This window comes from Mauremys reevesii, linkage group 7 (assembly GCF_016161935.1).
Source record: "Mauremys reevesii isolate NIE-2019 linkage group 7, ASM1616193v1, whole genome shotgun sequence".
Lineage (NCBI taxonomy): Eukaryota > Metazoa > Chordata > Testudines > Geoemydidae > Mauremys > Mauremys reevesii.
In genome coordinates this window covers 31,342,739-31,364,938 of record NC_052629.1, presented here as the reverse complement: position 1 = coordinate 31,364,938, position 22,200 = coordinate 31,342,739, and the positions used below count along the sequence as shown (strand labels likewise).

The 22,200-nt window shown below is 39.6% G+C and overlaps 1 protein-coding gene across 3 annotated transcripts in view; it reads right to left on the bottom strand.

Moving 5' to 3' along the window:
* PDE6C (phosphodiesterase 6C) overlaps positions 1 to 22,200 on the bottom strand; it is a 63,776-nt gene that overhangs the window by 3,679 nt on the left and 37,897 nt on the right. For all 3 annotated transcript variants that reach the window (XM_039480934.1, XM_039480935.1, XM_039480932.1), the window contains exons 12-21: positions 19,586 to 19,732; positions 19,043 to 19,150; positions 18,818 to 18,927; positions 12,794 to 12,881; positions 7,657 to 7,757; positions 6,232 to 6,339; positions 5,890 to 5,953; positions 4,086 to 4,160; positions 3,864 to 3,947; positions 2,733 to 2,886 (exon numbers count right to left, since the gene is read on the bottom strand). In XM_039480934.1, the coding sequence (XP_039336868.1) occupies positions 2,733 to 2,886; positions 3,864 to 3,947; positions 4,086 to 4,160; positions 5,890 to 5,953; positions 6,232 to 6,339; positions 7,657 to 7,757; positions 12,794 to 12,881; positions 18,818 to 18,927; positions 19,043 to 19,150; positions 19,586 to 19,732 (1,039 nt within the window). The remainder of the gene's footprint in view (positions 1 to 2,732; positions 2,887 to 3,863; positions 3,948 to 4,085; positions 4,161 to 5,889; positions 5,954 to 6,231; positions 6,340 to 7,656; positions 7,758 to 12,793; positions 12,882 to 18,817; positions 18,928 to 19,042; positions 19,151 to 19,585; positions 19,733 to 22,200) is intronic.

Here is a 22,200-nt window from a genome sequence, read left to right as displayed (position 1 = left end):
GTTTACATAGCCTTGATTTTGGTGGTTTAATAATTTATCATGTTCTGTACCTTGTAAATCTGCATGACCTCATCCCAGTGTGCATTTTCAAAATAGTGGATAATGTATAACCTTTTGTAATACCATCAGTTATGTTAATATGCATATTGGGCAATGTCCTCATTGACTGTAAAGGACCGGCTGAGGATCTGGCCAGTTGTCTTTAGAGATGTCTGCTTGTGTGCATATATTTTGTATAAGTCACAGTGATCACATCAACTGAGTAACCCCAAGTACCAGCAATTTAAAATGGTCACGATATCTGGTGAGAGTACAAGTTTGCTATTCTTTCCAGACATATAATCTGATTGTTCTTTAAGTGGAATCTTAGTTTTAAGGGCTTGATCCTGCACCTATTAAAATCAGTGGGTGTGTCATTGATTTCAGTTGGCATAAGATCAGACCCTAAATGATGATCTTCTTTGCCAATAATTTACGAAGATGAAACTTTGTGTTGGTGCAAAATGTTGCTATTTTCAGTGGGATTTCTCTCTTTTTGGCACTTCTAGACATTACATTCTTAAATCCCAGTACATCAATATGATGTAAATTCCATATTTGCTGTCTCTTGTGTGGTGCTTACCAATAGATCCAGCGTGAAAGAGATAGGATTGCTACTACATCAGAAAAGTACACAGGAGCATATCAAATTAGAAGAAAATGGAATGTACTCCACACCTATAAAGTGTAGGTAATAGATATCCTGGTGCAACATGGCAAACAATTTATCTCCTGCAGTTTTACTATAAGAATGAATTATTGTTGCAGTAGTCCATGCATGTTTATGCAAAAGGTGGTGTGTTTTTGTGATGTTAAACCTGACATGATAACTTAAGGTACTGCACGCTTTCAGCCATATTTCTAAAATGTAAGACTTTGAAAGTATTCATGCGGACAGGCTTTGATTTCAACACTTGACCCATTTTGCTGGACTTCTCTTTCAAAAATTAGTTTTCAATAAGTGATGGCTTTTACAGCATGCTTAAACCACCTTTACAGTGTAGTCTTCTGAATTTGGGGTTAGTCTTATTGTTTAAATTGAGTCAGAAACTCTTTAGTTCTGGTCCAGCCTCTAATGGTGACTTGATGTGTGGCCTTGAGCAATTTCCACGTCTGTATAATATGGGAAGAAAATTTACCTACTTCCGATGGACATTGAAGATATTGTGAAGATTAATGAATAAATTAATGATTGCACAGTGCCTTGAAGATGTAAAACACTATTTAACAGCAAATTGTTTTTGTTCATGAAATTGTGCCTGCAGTTCACTTTTGGAGTCATTTGCCATTGCTTGTAATCTCTGAGCCTTTCAAAGTAGCCCAGCTATTGAAGTAGCCCAGGCTGGCACACTTTAGCCCATAGAGCTGAAGTTCCAAATGCAGTTATTTTTATAACATAGTTGGCTTCATTCACTCTTACACCCTTTATTCAATCTTACGGCCTTAGTTTTTACCAAATCAGAAGTCCTTTCTTGTCATCCCTTGAAGAAAAAGGTCTGGGATTAGTTATAATCTCCAGTTCAGCAAGAGAGTAAAACTACCGAGTTATCACTAACTCCTGGAAGTTCACCTGCATTGAATCACCGAAGGGATTATTTCTCCCATTTCCTTTTCCACCGACAGAACTTTCATGAGATGTCGATATTCTCCAGACTCTGGAAAATGGTAAGATGGTTTTGTCCATGAAGAGTTGACAATCTGGTTTACTAGAGCCTGGAAACAACTACCATCAATTCCGTTAACAGCCAGGAAACCTGACCAGCTTCTACTAGGTTCCTCAGCAAAGTATTCTGAGATCTCTTGTAGGTTCTGCATACTTGAAAGTGTCTAAGTAAGAGAAGCTTCCAGGAACACACTCCTTGCAAGATTGTTTGAAGGTTAGGTCATAGGAAAAAAATGTTTACTCCTTAGCTATACTATCAGTGAAGATTTCCAATTACCATGTTGTGAGAGTGCAGTATGATCAAGATCTTTTGAATAAGCTTATCCCCATCATGGATCTCCTCCCTGACTTTCATAAGTAGCCCCTGAAATCTCAAATCCAGAAGACTAGGTATATGCTTTGGGCTGTGTTTGATGCTTCACATGGAGCAGCATTCTCTGACTTCTGAGAATGTAGTTTTAGCTGCAGAACTTGGGACTGTCCTGGAAGGTTGAAGGGAAAGTGTTAGACTTATTTGAGGGATTTGCTTTTTTTGGCAGTGAAACTGGTGAAAAAAGATGAGAGACCAGGACAAAAGATCAACCCCAGAAATGTTTCCAGTCTTATAGGGAATATTCACTGCTTTTTTATTCCAAAGACAGTATGCTGAACCAGGTCCATGTTCTCAGCTTGCTTTCCATACTCTGGGTAAGCAGAGATGAGCTCAAATTGCTTAATAGTTTACAGGTTGATGCCTCCAGAGAACCATTTCTTCAGCCCTTCTGGTGCCTGCAACTGCAGCAGTTTTGTTAAGTTCAAAAAAGTCTCACTTTCCAACATGGGAGTCTAGGACATCAGTTCAGTGTGTCCTGGATTATGTAATCTTGGCAAGTTACTCATCATTCCAATATACACAAAGCAAATTCTGCTAGTTTTGGCCTCACATAGCACTTGAGCATTGAAATAAATGTGTATTTGGATGTGTGTGCTTCAGACAGAATATGCTAAGTGGTTGCTTAGTATATGAATGAAAACCTTAAAGATGCCTAACCTTTTTTGGCTGCTGCTTCTTCCAGCTTTTTCTTTTCTTCCTCAATAATTTTCATCTTTTCTTCATATTCATCAGCCCGTGTTTTCCATTCCACCCTGTTGTTTTGAAGACCGTCCAACATTGGTGTTATTTCCTTGTGAAACCTTGAGAATTCCTAAATAAACAATATGAGTTAGTAAATTGTCCATTTATAATGAATGGTTTTCAGGTTCTAGCACGAATACACAAATATTATTGATGTGTACAGAAACTTCATTTGCTTTCACCTTCCAGTTTTAGCTGTTTGATTATGTGGCAGGCATAGTGAGAGAGATTTAAGTTTGTTTTGTGTTATAAGATCAGCACTTTGTTGGTGTACACCAGAAGAACCCACAAGCTAGGCAAAGGGAAAAGATGAAGTGCAGTTGTGGTACTTGCAGATACCATTCCATTGGTGGTGGGGTATGAGGCATGTGGTGGGAGTTTATCGAGCACCAAACTGGGTCAGTAACATCAAAGGCCCAAATTATGTGCTGTAAAGTCTACCCTTTTCCCTAAGCCTCCCCCATCCCAATGCACTCTCCTGGCGTGTCTTTGCCCATACTATAACACTTGTGATATCTGAAGACTGGACTTTTACCTGTTGCTGTTCAAAATATTACATTTCATTCTACTGCATGGCATTTTGGAAGAGTCTTAAAATTCAGATGGTATAGAAACATAGTTACATTGCTGTTTTGAAGATGTGTACAACTCAAGTACTTCCTATGCTAATCCAGCACAGGTGCATACTTTTCATTGATCCCCAATCCATCCATGTGTTATGCTCTTCGTGTTAGATGGGGCTCTGTGAAGCTCTGTGATTAAGCTCAAGCTCAATTTTTTAAGGAACTGAGCAACTTCTGGAGATGCTGAGTGCCCTTGAATTCCTTGGCTGTTCAGGGGGTTCCACATCTCCAGAAGATGCTAAGCACCTTTTAGGAGTGTGTGGTACTATACAGGAGGAGGTGAAAAATCATTACCCTTTGAATGACAGCTATTTGAATGACGAGGAAGGCCCTGCTAACATCTAGAATGTTTTAATCCAAACTATTGTTTGTCACTCGTGTCATTAGAGTCAATGCAAAGGAAGAATAAAAGTTTTATTCTTACCTTGTATACAAATGTACACACAAAATCAATGAAACCAACTTGAAGCTTAGGCAATTCATCTGCTTTGTTTCTGTCCATCATAGGCTAGAAAAGAATATTAATATTTTAATGTGAATTTGCTACATTTTGATTCAATAATAAGACAACTGTTACTGACAAATGTCTTCAATAGCTATTATTTCATATTGAAGATGATGCTGTTTAACATGTCGAAATACTTACAATTGGCTGTTGCTCTAGCACAGTTCGCTCCAGATCACCTTGTTCCCAAAATTCATTCGCAACCATAAGGGCAACCTGAGAATGAGAATCTCCTGTGTTACTGATGTTGTATTAATCAGTACAGTTGTAGAATGATGCTGGAATGTATTCAAGTCTTTCCAGAAAATGTTGAACATTTTTGTTTAGGATTAACTGAGAGTTAATTAGGTTATTTAATTGAAAAACAACCAATTTTTTTCAAGCTAGGAGTGCTGCTGGTCCTTCAACTGGCAGAGTGATTCCTAATATATCCAGTAACGCAGATCTACCAGACTGAAGGAAAATATATAATCCTGTTACCACAGCTGCTATTTGGATTTTGCCAGTATGTTTTTTGCAGTAATGCTTATGCTTTTACTTGTGCATATTATGTATGTATCAACTGAACAAAATTACCTAGGAACTGACAGGAAACATTTTTGCATCTTATTGAACTACTGAAACCTTGCTACCAGCTCCCCTCCTGCAAGTTTTCTTGCTACCAATGTTATCCATGAGATGTTTGGAAAGGTTCTCCAGGAGGAGAGAATTCTGGTAAATAAAAAACAGCAAAATACCATAATTGTAAAACGTGTTGACACAAAACTACTCCACACTGTTCTTTCTGGGATCATTAACACACAGGATAGGTGAATTACAGAACAGGAATGCTTCAGTGTGAGGCTTTTGTTAGTAAACAGATGGTATCTGCCATTTTGATGGTATTTTTGGACATGCTCACTGAATGATACATAGTTGAAAATAGTATTTTCCATGGTGTTCCAAGACAATAGAGAAACATAATAAAATCTCCTAATTATAAAGTATACTGCTTGGAATGCTTTGCAACTTTGTCAGTGTTACATTATTAGAATAGCCATCTGCAGGCTAATCGATGTCTATGGGCCTGACATAGCTCTTTTGCTAGGCCTGCCTCTTACATAGCTGATTCAAGATGTCATGACCAGGAAACTCTACTTTTAGTATACTCAGATGCCAATTGGAAAATAAATAGGATTTCATTCTTTGTGTGAAGGATCTATCTTTTTGTTACTATGGATCTACATAGACTGTGTTCCATCCCAGCGAGCCTTACAGAGAATCTAATTCTAGTTTTAGAATTGTTCAAGGAAGTAACCCAAGAGATCAGCTCTTATTAAAGCCATGTTGTCTGTATAGATACCTATAATTCAAGCACTGACAGCATTTCTAAGTAGTGGTGTGCAAGATGATCCCTTCAAAGCCATAAAAGTCCATATTGTTGAATCCATTTTAGAGTGGCTTAGTCACACTGAAATAGTGCAAGGATCTACGTTTGTGTGTTGGTGTCTAGTTTAAGATCATGCTATTGTAAAAGCTGCACCCTAAAGCTGGCAGAAGAAAAGCAAGAATTTGATAAAATAGAAGTGAGTGAGTGTCAGTTATCAAGGATCCTTTAAAGAAAGCTCAAATGGATACTACAGGCAGGGATAACTATACTGACTGATTTGCACGTGGGAGGGTGGGAGCAATGGGGCGATGCTACAGGGGGCTCATGGCATGGAGTGCCTAGTGCCACAGATTGCCTTAATCGGTCCCTGTTTACAGATAATGGTGTCCAATTCTCAGGCACAATTTGTAGATGCAAGTGGTTATGCTTTGTTTTACACTTTAAATATCTATAGACTTGCAATATAAAATGAATTTTCTGTATTGTCATTCACTGATGATGCAATGAGAGAGAGCGCAAATATATGAAATCAAAATTAAAATAGTTGTATACAATTTTTCTTTTTGAGATACTAACCTGACTTTGCACCTCCCACGGCTTGGTTATAGCTGACAAGTCACAACCAGTCATCATCATAGCCCTTTGAAGAAACAGAAGTATGATAAGTATGATGGAGAAAAAACATGGGGGACAGATTTTTAAACTTATTCAGGCACCTAAAGGTGCAGATAGGCGCCTAGGGAGATTTTCAAAAGCGCCTAGGAGACTAACTCCAAAGTGAAGCCAGTGGGAGTTAGGTGCCTACTCACTTTTGAAAATCCTACTAGGCGCCTATCTGCATCTTATGGCTCCTTAATACTTCTAAAAATCTGGCCCTAGATAACTTATTGAAAGAAGAGTAAGATACTAACTACTTACATGATAACTTCTTTTTTGGTTGGGTCGATAGATATATATTTAATTGCCTCCTCTTCTGATTCCATTTTTTCAACTGCATCCACAATCTTTTGAAACATAGTCCTTTTCCTGTAAAAATATATGAATATTTCATATATAAAGTATTGGTATCCAAAAATGTCTGGGCTTTTGCATAATAGGTGCTTCTTATATTAATGCTTTTCTAAAATAGTATGTTTGGTTTGGTCCAGATCTAACTCCCACTGAAGTCCATTTATTTTAATGGGAGTTATATTTAAGATATTATATAGCTCATAGACTTGGCCATAGATTCCTGACATGTAATGCTTTTGTCAATATGTCAAGCTTTAATATGAAAAGCAACAGATTTCCTAAATCTGTATATTGCTACTTGTGATCATTTTGTTTCTTGAATCTTATCCAAATATTGTAATGGTTTACATATTTTCATTCTTGATGGATTCTGCAAAGAAATCAACTGGAAAAGGTGAAAAGATCGCTATTTATAAAGAGATGTTAAGTAACTTGCTATGCGATCCTTCTGGATGAGAGGTGCTGTAGAGAGTTATTGCTTAATAAATTTCTTCATTTGCATTTAGAGGTTTCACCTCACTGGACAGAGTTATATATATAAAAACATTCTAATATAATTAGAAATATTTATCATTCATTATAAAAAGTGCATTGAATATGGATTACTTGTTGACTTCCCTGTTTATCTGCCAGCTCTGAGTGTCAAAAATCTTAAAACAGTTAAAGGGAAAGAGCTCCATGTGTCTTTTTTAGAGAAACTTCAGAGCTCTTAGGGCCTGATCCAGCATTCATTTAAGTCAGTGGGAATATTTCCATTGACTTCAGACGGTGGTGGATCAGGTTGATAAGATAGTAAATAGACAAATTATTTGATCTTTGGAATTCTTGACACATTTGACACTGGAGATTTTTTTTAATGTCTGGATTTCTTTTATCATACTTTAATTTCTACATCATAGGCCATCCCTGTTTAAGTTTATGGCAGCATTTTGACAATTTCAGTATGAGTGATTCTAGTACAAAATATCTACAGAAAATATCACATACACACACTACAATTGGACTACACTATCAACATATTTAGTGCCTTTTAAAATATAGCGTGCACTGTCAATGGAAAGTGTATTTGAATGGCCAAATAAATATATGCTCTATATCAGTATGAGGCATGGAGGAAAATTCATGATTTGTGTTTTGAGATTTAAAGGCCTCAAGTGAATCAAAGAAAATATCTTATTCCTTATAATGAGCTTGAAGAATTAAGTTTTTCAGAATAACTTCATTTTAAAATATAGCTCTATAATGTGTTTACAACTAGGTAAAACTACAGTCATGAATTGTACAGGATTGAGAATTTTTTCAGTAGGAAGTTATACATAATTTAGTACTTACTTGAAATACAAAGCCAAGTCAGTTGCTATTATTGCAACTTCAAATAAATGTAAAACGGTTTCAAACTGGCGCTTATTTAGGTTCTGGAAGATGTTTAAACTCTGCAAGATGGAAAGTTTACAAATTCAATTCCTCTTACAAAATTATCTTTGCTTTGTACTCTACAGGCTGTACCACAGTATATTATAATAAGCCTGCTATACAGCCATCTATGGTTCCTTAAATCAAAATAAAATGTTAGATACAGTTTTGGAAAAACAGGTGTGGCTAAAAAAAAACAGGTAACCTTATGGTGTACTGTGAGGAGAACTGAAAATGGTTTAATAAAAACACCAAAATTATTTTATATTCCATAGCCTAGACACTTCTGTTACTATTGATGTGATATTATAGTGACAATAGTAAGACATTTTATTTAGAGTTATCAGAAGCAATATACAAATACAGTGCAAAGGTAAGAGTGAGATTTCCACAAGCTTTCTTCTTTTTCTGAAATGCTCTATGAATGTTGAATCATGTCTTAGAATAGCTTGGTCTAGGACAGTTGAAATTGGGGGGTAGTTAGATCCTTGAATTTTTAGTAAAATAACAAAACAAATAATATGTATGAAGTGGTGTAGCTGTGTTGGTCCCCGAACTGTGGAGGGACAAGGTGGGTGAGGTGTGGCATTGGACCAATTTCTGTTTGGGAGAGAGACAAACTTTTGAGCGTACACAGAAGAGCTTGAAGAGCTTTCACCAACAGTTGTGTCTCTCACCAACAGAAGTTGGTTCAATAAAAGATATTACCTCATCCACCTCGTCTCTCTAAAATAAATAATATCTCTACTTCCTTGGAGAAACCAAAATAGAAAGTAGCTTTGGAGCTCATTTGGAATGGTAAATTATTAGAACATCTGAGCAACTACAATCTTCACTTGCATGATGCAGCGTGCAGCCAATACATGCTCACCATGTAGTTTAATTTTCTTTTATTGGCTGCAGGCCCAGCTCCAGGCACCAGCCCAGCAAGCAGGTGCTTGGGGCGGCACATCCGACTCTTCGGCGGCCGGTCCCTCACTCCCTCTTGGAGTGAAGGACCAGCTGCTGAATTGCCGCAGAAGATTGAAGCGGCGGCGGTACAGCTGATCGCAATCGTGTGGGGGTTTTTTTGTGTTTTTTTTTTTTTTTTTTTTGCTGCTTGGGGAGGCAAAACCCTGGAGCCGGCTCTGATTGGCTGGATCCCTGCCCATCCCATATCTAATCCAGACCACATTGTTTTTGGGAGATGCATACTTGTTCTCCATTTTCAAACCTCTTAAATGACACTCAATCTTTATTCTATCTTAAAATGAAATAAGAATTTGCTTGGAATGTAAACCAGTGGATTGTAATAAGGTCTGATTATGAAAACATACAAAGCAGTTCCTATGTTCCTTGTGGTGGCTAAACTTCATGGGTGAAATATCTGGTCTGCTCTTTTATAGTAACTGAATCTAGAACAACTGTCCAAGGGCCATCTTGTTTTATATTAGTTCTTTTTTGGTGTTCTTGAGAGCAGAAACTCTCTTACTGTACAGCTCCTCTTGGAGCATAGTTGCTCCTTCATATATCTTGCAGATTGAGGGGACAGAGGGGGGATGACATCAGGCAAGGGCTCCATGGCCTTTTGAAATTCACAAGGATGGATAGCAGCCTAACCATCCTCCACTTCAGAGGGCAGACAGGATGAGGACATGTTCCCATTCCTACTTCTGCTAAATTGAGAGCAGGGTCATAAGTGTCTGATAATTCCAAGACAGTAGCTGCGGAACCCCTAAAAGTTACAGCGCTGTAGTATCCTTGAAACCCGTAGCATGGAACCCAGTGGGGTTTCATGGATCTGAGAGCTAGGAATTATGGAGCATCAATTCTCCTGCTTTCACTTTAGTAGTGCTGGCAGTAAGGCTGTGGGTGTGTTTGTGATTCCACTCAGTGGTGAAGGGAGTGACTGCTCTCTAACCTTATTGGTTGGAGAGCAGAAGCCTTTAACTAGCACTCCTTGTAAGATGCAGGATGGAGGAAATGACTACCAAGTGCCCTAAGGTCCTTAAGAAAAAGAGACCACCTTTGGAGCAGGAAGGATCGGGCTGCCAGTCACCCCAGAAAACATCTGTTACCTTTGGAGGAATCATGGGGAAAGGAGATGGTTGGTTGGGGCTGGGATAGGTGACCTATAGGTGTGTGATGGGCTTTACCCCATGTCAGAGAACTGTACATGGACCAGATCTGATCTTCCCAGATTGCACTAGAATCCACTCTGTTCTTGGGGATGTTATGAAGATGTAACTCTGCTACATTTATACACAATTAAAAACAAACAACATAATCTACAATACATGTAACACAGCAGTGCCAATTCTTCCCCATGTTCATTTGCTTGTATGTTGTAGCCACATTCCCCACCTTTCATCTGTGTCTAGATTTTAAGCCTTTCAGGGCAGTGATTCTTTTTTCCATGTAAGTACTACTAATAATATATCACACGTGACTCTAACCTAAGCTGCTGTTCTCCTTCCCCTGCACTGAAAGGTATGAGGATACTGAGTCTTCAATAGTCTCAGACTTTGACGTATTTCTTAGACTGCTTAAGCTTGTTGGCCTCTCTTCCCCCTTAAATTGGGGAAGAGGGGAAGAGAGCTGCAGTTCAAACTACAGCCTCTTGTGATATCAATATTCAGGAGCTCCAAAGATCTTGACAAGTTTCTCCAGCAACAGTAGGAAGTTAGGGTCTGATATTTCTAGTATGAAAAACAAGTAGAAAAACATTTTTAAAAATGTTTGAGGCCATCTTTATTCATAAAGCTCCCATCTAGTTTCCCATCAGGGGCGGCTCTAGCAATTTCGCCGCCCCAAGCACGGCGGCATGCCACGGGGGGCGCTCTGGCGGTCACCGGTCCCGCAGCTCCAGTGGACCTCCTGCAGACGTGCCTGCGGAGGGTCGGCTGGTCCCGCGGCTCCAGTGGAGCATCCGCAGGCATGCCTGCGGGAGGTCCACCGGAGCCGCGTGCCGCCCCAAGCATGTGCTTGGCGTGCTGGGGCCTGGAGCCGGCCCTGTTTCCCATCACCATAGTGTTGAAGCATGTCCTATGGATTTATCCTGCCAAACTCCCTGTGCAGTAGGGAAATAGCACACCTTTACAGGTGGGAAATTGAGGCGGAGTGAGAGCAGTTGACTTGTCCAGTGATTCTCAAACTTTTGTACTGGTGACCCCTTTCACACAGCAAGCCTCTGAGTGTAGACTTCCCTTAACAATTATATATTTAACACTGTTATAAATGCTGGAGGCAAAGCGGGGTTTGGGGTGGAGGCTGACAGCTCGCAAACCCCCATGTAATAACCTTGCAACTCCCTGAAGGGTCCTGACCCCCAGTTTGAGAACCCCTGGACTTGTCCAAGGGCACACAGGAAGTCTGTAGGTACGGCTACAGTGCACACTCCTTTTGTGGGGTACATACACTACATTTCCCCCCACCTCAACATGGGTACAAATAGAAGTATAGATGGTGAAACACTGCTTAGGTGAGTAAAGACATTCCTGAACCCTGAGGGCATGTACCCTATACGGCTCTCTACTCCCCCAAGCAGTGCCTTCCCCAACTACACTGCTAAAAACAGCAGTGTAGTATTCCACTGCTTCCCCACTGTTAGAGACATTCCCTGCCAGTGTCTTTCACTGGCATGTGTAGCTACAACTGCAGTGTGGAGGCAGCCTGCTTTTCACTGCAGTGTGTAGCTACATATATCTACTTGCTCCTGCAAGAGGTGTGCAGTGTAGAAGTAGCCTATGTCAGAACTGGGAACCAGTGGTAGCTGGTAGAGGGGGAAATGGACATAGCCACCATTGTTAAATGCCCTCACCTTTATTTATTGAAACAAACTAACAATACCCCTTATGGCAGATGCCTTTCTTCCCCCCCTTCTCTTGAACAGCACAGTGGAGAGAGCAGCAGGGGTGAGTGGGGGGTGAGAAGGATTCCAGCCCTTCAATGCAGCACCATTTAGGGGAGAGAGGGACTAGCAGCATCTGTAACATCTTCTGAACAGCAGCACCATAAAGTGCAGTCTGGGGAGGAAGGTGCACATGGGGTTATTTGGTCTCCACACCCTAAATGAGCTCCTTTCTCCACTGGAAGCATAAAGCAGTGCTGTGTGGTGCACATGCTCAGAAGCTGCCTTTTGATTGTCCCCGAAGGCTATGTCTACACTGCAATAAATACCTGCAGCTGGCCCATGTCAGCTGACTTGGGGGTCACAGGGCTCAGGCTACCGGGCTATACAATTGCAGTGTAGTTACTGGGGCTTGGAATGTTGACACTGCAGTTTTATGGACCTGTGGCCTGATCCCCATGCCCTAGTCAGCTAACATGGGCCAGTCACAGGTGTTTTATTGCAGTGTAGACATACCCAAAAAGTCTGAGAGGTCTCAGTGTAGAGCTTCCCGATCAGAAGCAACACCAGGGTTCCAAGCAGGGAAAACTGAAAGAGCAAGGAGAATTAGTGGTGGGACTTGCAGCGAAGGAGGGGAAAGAGTGCCAGCTGTTCAATTAGTTGATTTTATTTGGGAAATGAGAAACACCTGTGAGCGAAAGTAAGGGTATGGGGGAGCCTGGAATCTTACTGCCAATCACCTACTTTGGGCACCAGATACCACTCCTAGGAACTGAATCCAGATCTCCGGATTCTCAGTCTAAAACATTCTTTTATTTTGTGTTGTTAACTGTGTTGCAAAAGTAGAAAAAAAGTTCTAATAGCGTGAGTTAAGTGCAAAGGGTAAATCCTAGAGGCCTTATTCAGATGGTATTTGGACAACAATTCTGTCAATGGAGTTGTGTGACTGTAATTGAGACCAGAATTTAGCCCAGTGTGTAAGAGTTTAGTTTGAACATCCTAGCTGTTGTAAGTGTTGGTTAAAGCCATAACATTATTTGAATATGGCTAATTTTAAGAAAGTAGTTTCTTGGAAATCTAATTCAAACAAAATAGCAAGCCAGCAACCTAAGAGTAATGAATTCATCAGAGAGATACAAAGTTTAACCCAGGCCTCTTGGAAAGGTCAGTATCTACAAAAGAGCTTTGGTATTTATCAGTTTTAGTAGAAAGTGTTTATATACGAACCTCGTCTTGTAGCAGAGTTTTACTGTACTCTAGATGATGTCTTTCTAAAATGGAAGATCCATGAAGTTTTGCTAATGGAGAAGCTGACCTGTTGAAAAACAAGTAATTGTTGACAATGTTTCAGAGTACATATTTTTATGGCTGTTTTAAGTTTGTAGTATTAACGTTCTATCGAGCTGCATATTCCACAGAGGGAGTTTGAAATGGTTTAACATTGCTTGACTAACCTAGTTCTGTGGCATGACACACAACAATACCTGGTTAAAATGACACAATACGTATATGCCTTCAGCACTGCCATTGAGAAAAGATTAAGGGAGAGTTTCAAAAACACAAGGAACAGTTAGATGCATAACTCCCATTTGTGCCTTTGAAAATTTACCCCATTTTGTCCTGTGTTAGTAGTTCTTGTTTCTTTAATCGATGCACCTTCCCTGTGTAGAAATGTACCTATTATCCAGCTGTTTGTATTTATCGCTTTAGTAGGCTCTTGAATGCTCTTCTGGTTGGTATCATTCAAAGTGGACCGCCGTGCCACTGCATTTCTAATTTATTATGGTTTGCTTAAATCAAATGGAACTACCATGTCGACTGTGCAATGCTATTTCATTCCTTTCATGTCCTTGGGCCCTATCCCGCAGAAAGTACTTACAGCTTTATGGACTACACAGTCCGTGGAAGTTCATACATCTTCAGCCTGTCACAGAAACCCTTCTTCTTACCTCATGCTGAGTGTAAAGTAGAAGTAATTCCAGTTCTACACTAGAGTTCTGGGCAGTGAGGGAGAGAGTCATGTCCATGTTTTATTCTAGTTGTTTTGAATATGGGCCATGCTTGGCTTTTCTTTTTCTTTTTCTTGGCTAACAGGTCAATTTCTGAGGTGAACCAAGGAGGAATGTGCATGCCATTCATTAATCTGTACATGTGTGGTGGGAAAGCCCAATAGATTGCTCACCCTGGCTGACCTCATGAATGGACCTTTCAGTCAGGGAGGACCCTGGTAGGAAGATCTGGCCTCAGCCCTTTTAAAGTTCTTTGGCTGAGTGATGCTCAGTAGGAAACAGTCTGTCTCTCTTCTGTGTCATCTGGAGAATCCCTGACAATGATCAGAAAATGCCATTGCCATGGAGTACAACTTGAAAATTCCTTCATGGGTGTTACCTAATAAGTCATTCTGCATTACTGGCAGGATATTCTAAAGATCATGATTATTATGTTCCCTAGCTACTGGGGACTGAGAGCCTGTGGAGTTTTTGTTGGCTAGCAAATGCACAGAAGCAAGTGATTACAATGTACAGTGTATATCATGAGAAAGAATGCATGAAAGATTAATTGACCTACAGATGAAAAGTGGGATCCTAGTTATGCACAATGATGTAAAAAGCAGAAAAAAAATAAAATTGTGTGTATCACTGCAAACATTTACTAGGGAAAAGGAAACCCTTCTACTCCCCACATCATTTACAATATCTTATACACAGGGCTATGACAGCCAGATCCTTACTGGTGTAAACTGGCATAGCTCCACTGCAGTCAGCAGAACGACACCTATTTACACCAACTGTGGATCTGACTATTATTTTTTTTTAAATCACTGTAGACAGCATAAATATGTTCTGTCTGATCACATTCCTAAAAGGACACACAGTATTTTATCTTATCTTCAAAACTAATATGTTGCAAACTGAGCTTTAGAATAATCTCTTGAAATAAGTCTGAAAACAATTTCCTTACAAAATTGTTTTTCTGTATCACACTAGTTTGTTGTACAGTTGCTTATGAGTAGTGGGCCGGTAGCAATATCTTGAGGGGACTTGACACAAAATATTACAAGGACTTGGCAAACTTTGTACAAGAAAATAAGTAGGTCAGACTTTGTTACTGCATTCCAGCCATGATAATGTCCTTATGAATTTGCCCACATGACCCCCTGGATCTGAGCTCAAGCCACTGTCCATGCCAGAATGTCCACAGTGACCAAGAAGGGGGAAAGCATCTTCACCCACTACCTAGCCAACCTAGTAAGGAGGGCTTTAAACTAGGTTCAAAGGGGGCAGGTGACAAAAGCCCACAGGTATAAAAAAGTGACCTTAATAGAAGGCTAAATGTTCAGTGGGGAAGGGGGCGGAGACAGAAAATTACAATAGGGTCCATAGGAGCAACAAGAGTGATAACGGGGTGGGGATGGGGAATCTGCTTGACATTTTAGATGTCTGTTCACAAATACAAGGCTTATGGGGAATAAACAGGAAGAACTAGAAGTATTAGTACATATGCTAAAGTATGAATTAATTGGCAGCACGGAGACTTAATGGGATAAATCTCATAACTGAACTATTGACATAGAGGAATACAGCTTGTTCAGGAAGGACAGGCAGGGAAAAAAAGGAGGAGGTGTTGCATTATACATCAAGAATATATACACTTATTCTGAGGTCCAGAAGGAGATGAGAGGCAGACCAATTGAAAGTCTCTGGGTGCATATAAAGGGAGGGAAAAGTCATGGCAGAGGGACTATTATAGCCCACCAAATAAGCAAGAAGAGGTAGACGAGGCATTTCTATAATAAATATCCAAGACCTGGTAGTAGTGGTGGACTCCTCAGACATCTGTTGGAAAAGTAATATGGCAAAACATAAATTGGCTAATAAGTTCTTGAAATGTGTTGGGGACAACTTTTTGTTTCAGAAGGTGGAGGAAGAAACCAGGGAACAGTTATTTTAGACTTGATTCTGACCAACAGGAAGGAATTGGTAGTGAATTTTAAGGTGGGAGTCAATTCAATTCAAAGTGATCATTAAATGATAGATTTCCTGGTTCTAAGGACAGGAAGGAGTGAGGGTAGCAGAATAAAGACAATGAATTTAAAAAATGCAGACTTAAGCTCAAAGAACAGGTAGGTACGATCCCATGGGAAGAAAATCAAAGGGAAAAAGGAGTTCAGGAGATCTGGCAGTTTCTCCAAGAGGCAATATTAAAGGTGCAACACCCAAAACAATCCTGATACGAAGGAGAGATAGGAAGAATAATAAGAGGCAACTATGGCTCCAGCACAAGCTTTTTAGCTGAAAATCAGAAGTGGAAATACAGACAAATTGCTAAGGATGAGCACAAAAGAATAGCACAAGCAATTAGGGACAAAAATGGAAAGGCTAAGGCACAAAATGAGTTACACCAAGCAAGGGACATAAAAGCAAATAGAGAAGATCTTATAAATACATTAGAAGCAAGAGGAAGGAAAGTGTAGGTCCTCTGCTTAGTGGGGAAGGAGAGCCAATAAAGGACAACATCAAGAAGGCTGATATGTTTAATGCCTATTTTGCTTCAGTTTTCATTAAAAAAAGGTAAATTGTGGCCACATACATAACATAATTAATGTTAACAAGGGGAAGGAATGCAAGACAAAACAGGGAAAGAACAGCTTAAAGAATATTTAGATAACTTAGATGTATTCAGGTTGGCAGGGTCTGATGAAATTCATCGTAAGGTACGTAAAGAGGAACTAGCTGAAGCAATCTTATAATCATTAGTGATTATTTCTGAGAACTCACTGAAGATGGCTGAGGTCCCAAAAGACTAGAGAAAAGTTTTGTGTTTGCCCACCTTGAAAAAAGAGGAACATAGAGGACTCAGAAAATTACAGAAAAATCCAGCTAACTTCGATACCTGGAACAAATTATTAAACAATTATTTTGTAAGAATCTAGAGAATAATGGTTATAAGTAATAGCCACCATGGTTTTGTTAAAAAGAAATCATGCCAAACCAACCTAATTTCCTTCTTTGACCGAGTTTCTGGCCATGGAGATGGGGAGAAGCAGTAGATGTGCTATATCTTGATTTTAGTAAGGCTCTTGACATAGTCCTAGGTGACATTCTCATAAGTACACTAGTAAAATGTGGTCTAAATAAAATTCCTATGAAGTGGGTGCAGAACTGGATGAAAATCTGTACTCAAAGACTAGTTCATGGTCAAACGGTGACCCACAGGCGTCAGTCCTCAGTCTGATACTGTTCAATATTTTCATTAATGACTTGGATAACAGAGTGGAGAGTGTGCTTATAAAATTTGCAAATGAAACCAAGTTAGGAGGAGTTGCAAGTACTTTGGAGGACAGAATTAGAATTCAAAACTATCTTGACAAATTAGAGAACTGGTCTGAAATTAGACCAATCAAATGAAATTCAATAAAAAAAACTGTACAAAGTACTTCACTTATGAAGGAAAAATGTACAACTATAAAATGTGGAATAAATGACTAGGTGGTAGTACTGCTGAAAAGGATCTGTGGGTTATAGTGGATCACAAATTGAATGAATAAACAATGTGATACAGTTGCCCCCCCCCAAAAGCTAATATTCTGGGGGTCTATTAACAGGAGTGTTATGTATAAGACACAGGAGCTAACCATCCTGCTCTACTTGGTCCTGGTGAGGCCTCAGCGGGAGTACTGTATCCAGTTCTTGGCTCCACACTTTAAGAAAGATGTGGACAAATTGGAGAGAGTCCAGAGGAGAGCAACAAAAAGGATAAATGGTTTAGAAACTGTGATCTATGAGGAAAGGTTAAAACTGTGCATGTTTAGTCTTGAAAAAAGAATTCGGAGAGGGGACTTGATAAACAATTTTCAAATATGTTAAAAGGCTGTTATAAAGAAGACTGTGATGAGTTCTCCACATTCACTAAAGGTAGGACAAGAAGAAATGGGCTTAATCTGCAGCAAGGGAAATGGAAATTACATATAAGGGTAATTAATCTCTGGAATAGGCTTTCCAGAGAGGTTGTTGAATCCCAGTCCTTGGAAGCTTTTAGTAACAGGTTAGACAAACAGCTGTCAGAGATTGTCTACATATACTTGGTCCTGTCTCAGTGTGGGAGCTGGATTAGACCTCTCGAGTTCTCTTTCAGCACTACACTTCCACGATTTTTAGCCTGCTAGCTCGAGCTAAACTGGTGTAAGTCTGTCTACTCAGGCTGGGAGGCACACTCCCAGTTGCAGTGTAGACTTACCCTTTGGGTCTTTGGGTACGTCTTCACTACCGGCCGTATCGGCGGGTAGCAATCGATTTCTCGGGGATTGATATATTGCGTCTCATCTATATCGATCCCCGAACGAGCTCCTGTCGACCCCGGAACTCCACCAACGTGAACGGCGGTAGCGGAGTCAACGGGGGAGCCGCGGATGTCGATCCCGCGCCATGAGGATGGTAGGTAACTCGATCTAAGATACTTCGACTTCAGCTACGCTATTCACGTAGCTGAAGTTGCGTATCTTAGATCAATCCCCCCCCCTAGTGTAGACCAGCCCTTTCACTCAGCATAAAGGAGCCAGAGTGGGAGTGAGGATCTTGCACCTGGGACTTGATCCTGCTGTACTGAAATCAGCAGGAGTTTTGCCACTGACTTCAGAGGAAGCAGGATTCACCTCCTTCATCTTCTTAGCTAGGGGTAGTCAATAGGTGGACTGTGGGCCAAATCAGAACTGCCAGATGCTTTTGAACAGACCCCAAATTTTTATTTACTTATTATTATTGTTATTGTTATTCTTTTTTATTATTTTGTCTGGAGTTTGTACCTTGACCAAGAAATTTGGACCTTGACAAAAAATAACTGACTGCTCCTGTTCTAGGCTCTACACAACTTCACTCTGGCCTACATCTTAAATCTTGTCTTCTAATGTGCTCCCTCTCACCAGCTTCACTCTGTCAACAGTGTTAGCTCCAATGCCCATTTCATTTCCTTCTCCCATTCCTATCTTCACACCTTCAATATGGCCCCTTATGACAGACACCCCCCCAGAATCCAGGCTTTCCCAAAGGGTCTTATCTTGGTGTTTTCATATAGGTTATAAATACTCTGGGTCAGACTCTCTTGATAGATGTGCATGCTTTGCAAATAATTATGGAAAATAGTATAGTTTGTATCTTTGCATGTGGTGATATGTTCACATCTTTATTTTAGTTACTGGTACAAATGTTATATGTACAGGTGTTTGTACTTATAAATCAATGTAGCTGAACTTACTTCATTTGATACAAATTATTGGTCCCTCTGTGATCAATGTCATGGCAGAAAGCAGCCGCAACCATGGCAAAGGCTTCTAGATCGGTATAGTATTTCTTTAGTCTACCTGTCTATAAAGGAGAAGAGACTTTTTTGAGTATATACCTGCTTGAATTTTACAATTCCTGTTGAAATTAAAAGAACTACAAATTGAATGTAAAATAGGTTTACAATGACAAAACATACCATTAGTAAGGTGAACATTGTCTGTCCCACGTTGAATCCATGACGCCAGTTATGGTAAGTTATATCCCGATAACCCTTTCTGACTGTGTACATCCATCTTGTAAGTACCTGTTACAAATAAAAGGCATATCATACTCAGTAGAGTTCAAATATGACAAATTCCTGGAATGTCTTTAAAATTAAGATGGAATTTCATATCTTTACAGGAAAATATGCAGCTTTTACAAAGCTGAAACATTGTTTCTAATTAAAATAAACATAGAAGCTAACCACTGCTATATAAGTCAATGCTAGTTTAATTTTTTATCTAACTAAGCACACAATGATTTTTACCACCTAGCTTTACATACTTATTATGAATCTGTGAAAAACATCTGGTCAGAACAGTGGAAAAGTAATAGATATCGAATGTTTTATATATAAAAAGCTAAGAATGGATGTATGCTACTTATTGCTTCTAATATTTTACTCTGGGACAGTTCTAGTTAAAAGAACTTGGAACTGAGGAGGAAAATGTACCTAATATGACAAAATAAATCTGACCTCTGCTGGGACTTTGAATTTTTCAACCACATTTATCTCAAAGAATAATCGTATTCCGCACTTAATCAAGCCATGCTCTGTAACGGGAAAGTCACTGAAGCGGAATTCATAAAGTTCCACTTCCTTTGGATCAGGTAATTCCTCTCTCTGTCAGGGAGGAAAAAAAAGAAAAAAAAAAGACCACAACAGTTTCACTTTGTAAGAAGGAAATTAGAGAAAATTCAGTTTTTTACTTGCTTTTTCACTCTATATAAAGAGTTCATGGTCAGGCCCATCATGTGTACATAGCTCTCAGGTTTCAATGCACACTACTGTATATTAAACTATAATATGTACTTTAGATCACTGCTGCTTTTCTGCTCAAACAAAGGGGATGGGTACCGTTTATTGCTTCCTGCAAACTGGTATTTCTTCCCCATGTGCATTCCAACAAAATCCACATTACAATTATAGTTTTTTTAGTTATATATTGGGTAAAAACCAATGGTTACTTTATTTTAGAATGCATTTCTTAATTATGCATACAATTATTGTACTTCAGATTATTATTATTATTGTATTACATACCTCACCTGTGGGACTTCAGTGAATCTTTGGGATAGATTATCAACTGTTACCCTATAAATCATGGGTGCAACTGAGGGTGGGGAGGGGTCTGTCATAGTTCAGGGCTACCTGGACCTCTGACCCTCTTCCCTGGTGTCTTCTGAGTGCACCTGCCTCTAGGTCTTAGGCCTCCCACTTTCACTCTATGGCAGAATCCCATGATTCTCCCACCAACAAATATTACTCAACAAGTCTGACTGGACTCAATACCTGCAGTTCTTCCCTTCAGGAACTTGTGAGCAGCAGTGAATAAAGTGACCCAAAACAGCCTTCTTAAAACAATGTATTGTTGAATCTTAACAGTAGGAATACAGCATAGCAAGAGAAAAGCATTTTTAGGGCAATGAAAGGCCTAAGTGCATGTTTATCTTACCTAAAGACTTGCCTTCCCTTAGCAGAAACCCTAATTGGGCTAAGCTACCTTGAGACATGCCCAGCGCTGGAAGGCAGTTTCTTCCCCTTAAGCACCTCACAAAACCAGTCCCTTTCCCCTTCGGAGAGTGTGCCTATAAATCCCTCTCAGCCTTTGATCTCCCCACCTTCACAGAGTTTGTGACTTAGTCCTGGGAAAGCTGGTCAGGCAAGCTCACCAGGGAGGCGGAGCTAGCATATCAGTTCATAATCCTCGGTGTTTTCTGAGGAACTCTTATCTGGGCTACTGCCTATCTTCCTGGTTAGTTTTCTTACCATCTGGCTAAAGTACAGTAAATATCTTAACAGTGCCCAGACAAACATAGAACGGGTGGTATTTTGTAGATTACAGGAAATGCCAAATCCATCACAGTCACTTGCCCCTCCCTACCTACCTCTAGATGGTTCTGTGCCAGTTGTGTCCCTAGTGTAGTTTAGAGCAAACTCTGCTCTAAACTACACTGGCTTCCAATGGCCCCAAGGGACAATTCTGGCAGCAGAGGATTGCCTGAGTGCATGCTCTTTCCCCTCATGAATACCCTTTATTTTAGAGGCAAGTGTAGCTACCCTCAGAAATGTCCACTACCCTATCTGCTTGGCTTAAGACTGCTTTGCACTGAGGGACCACCAACAAACCAGACTTAATGTGTGTGAAGATCTCTAGCCTTTAGAGTTACTAGCACAAAAGATCTCTATTTTTACTTATGACTTACTTTATTTATATTAATTGCACTCATGCACATACAAATAACACACCAAGAGTATTTACTCATGATATTCAAATGTCAGGAAATGCAAAAATTAAGGCTCTTGTAGTAACTTTAATTTGCCCACGTTATACGTATGATATAAATATATATTTAATAGCCTCACTGGTGGTGGTAATAATTATAAGTGTCTAGATCATAGATAGCGTTTTTCAGTAGTACATCTCAAAGCCCTTTACAAAGGAAGTCAGTGAACTGTCAGATTCCATTTTACAGATGAGGAAACTGGCAACTGAATATATTACAAGTGTAATGTGGGCAACATTAGGATGAGAACTATAATTTGGATTTCTCTTTAAAAGAAAATCTTTATTGTGTATTGATGCTATAACCTTATATTTAATGTCCTTGTTTAAAAAAACACAAAAAAGAAACTGCACATGCAAGTTAGATTACCCACTTCATTGAAATGAATGGGATGTGGAACAGTGATGTCCCACCTTTGCAATTATTGCTGTTTGGTTGGAGATATTTTCTGCAAATATTGGTTATTGTACATGCAAAAATATTTCTGTCTTTTCTCCCATATGTGGAATTTCCCTTTAAATTTACTCTGGTCTGAGTTCAAGAACAGAGAGTGGTCAATCATGGAGCTGTGACAGTTTTAAGGCCCAATGCTTTGTGAGCCTTCAGGACTAGAAAACACCTGCTTTATCGCATTAGTGACCTGACATTCCAGGCTTCCTATAGGATTAAACATTTCTATGTAGTCCTGGCACTGCATGAGATATCAGACCTTCAGTTCTTGATACCCCGATGTATAGAAAAAGCTATTTAATTTAGTTTCTAGCGGTTTTAAAAATCCATTCCAGTGTTTTATTCCACTTGGAT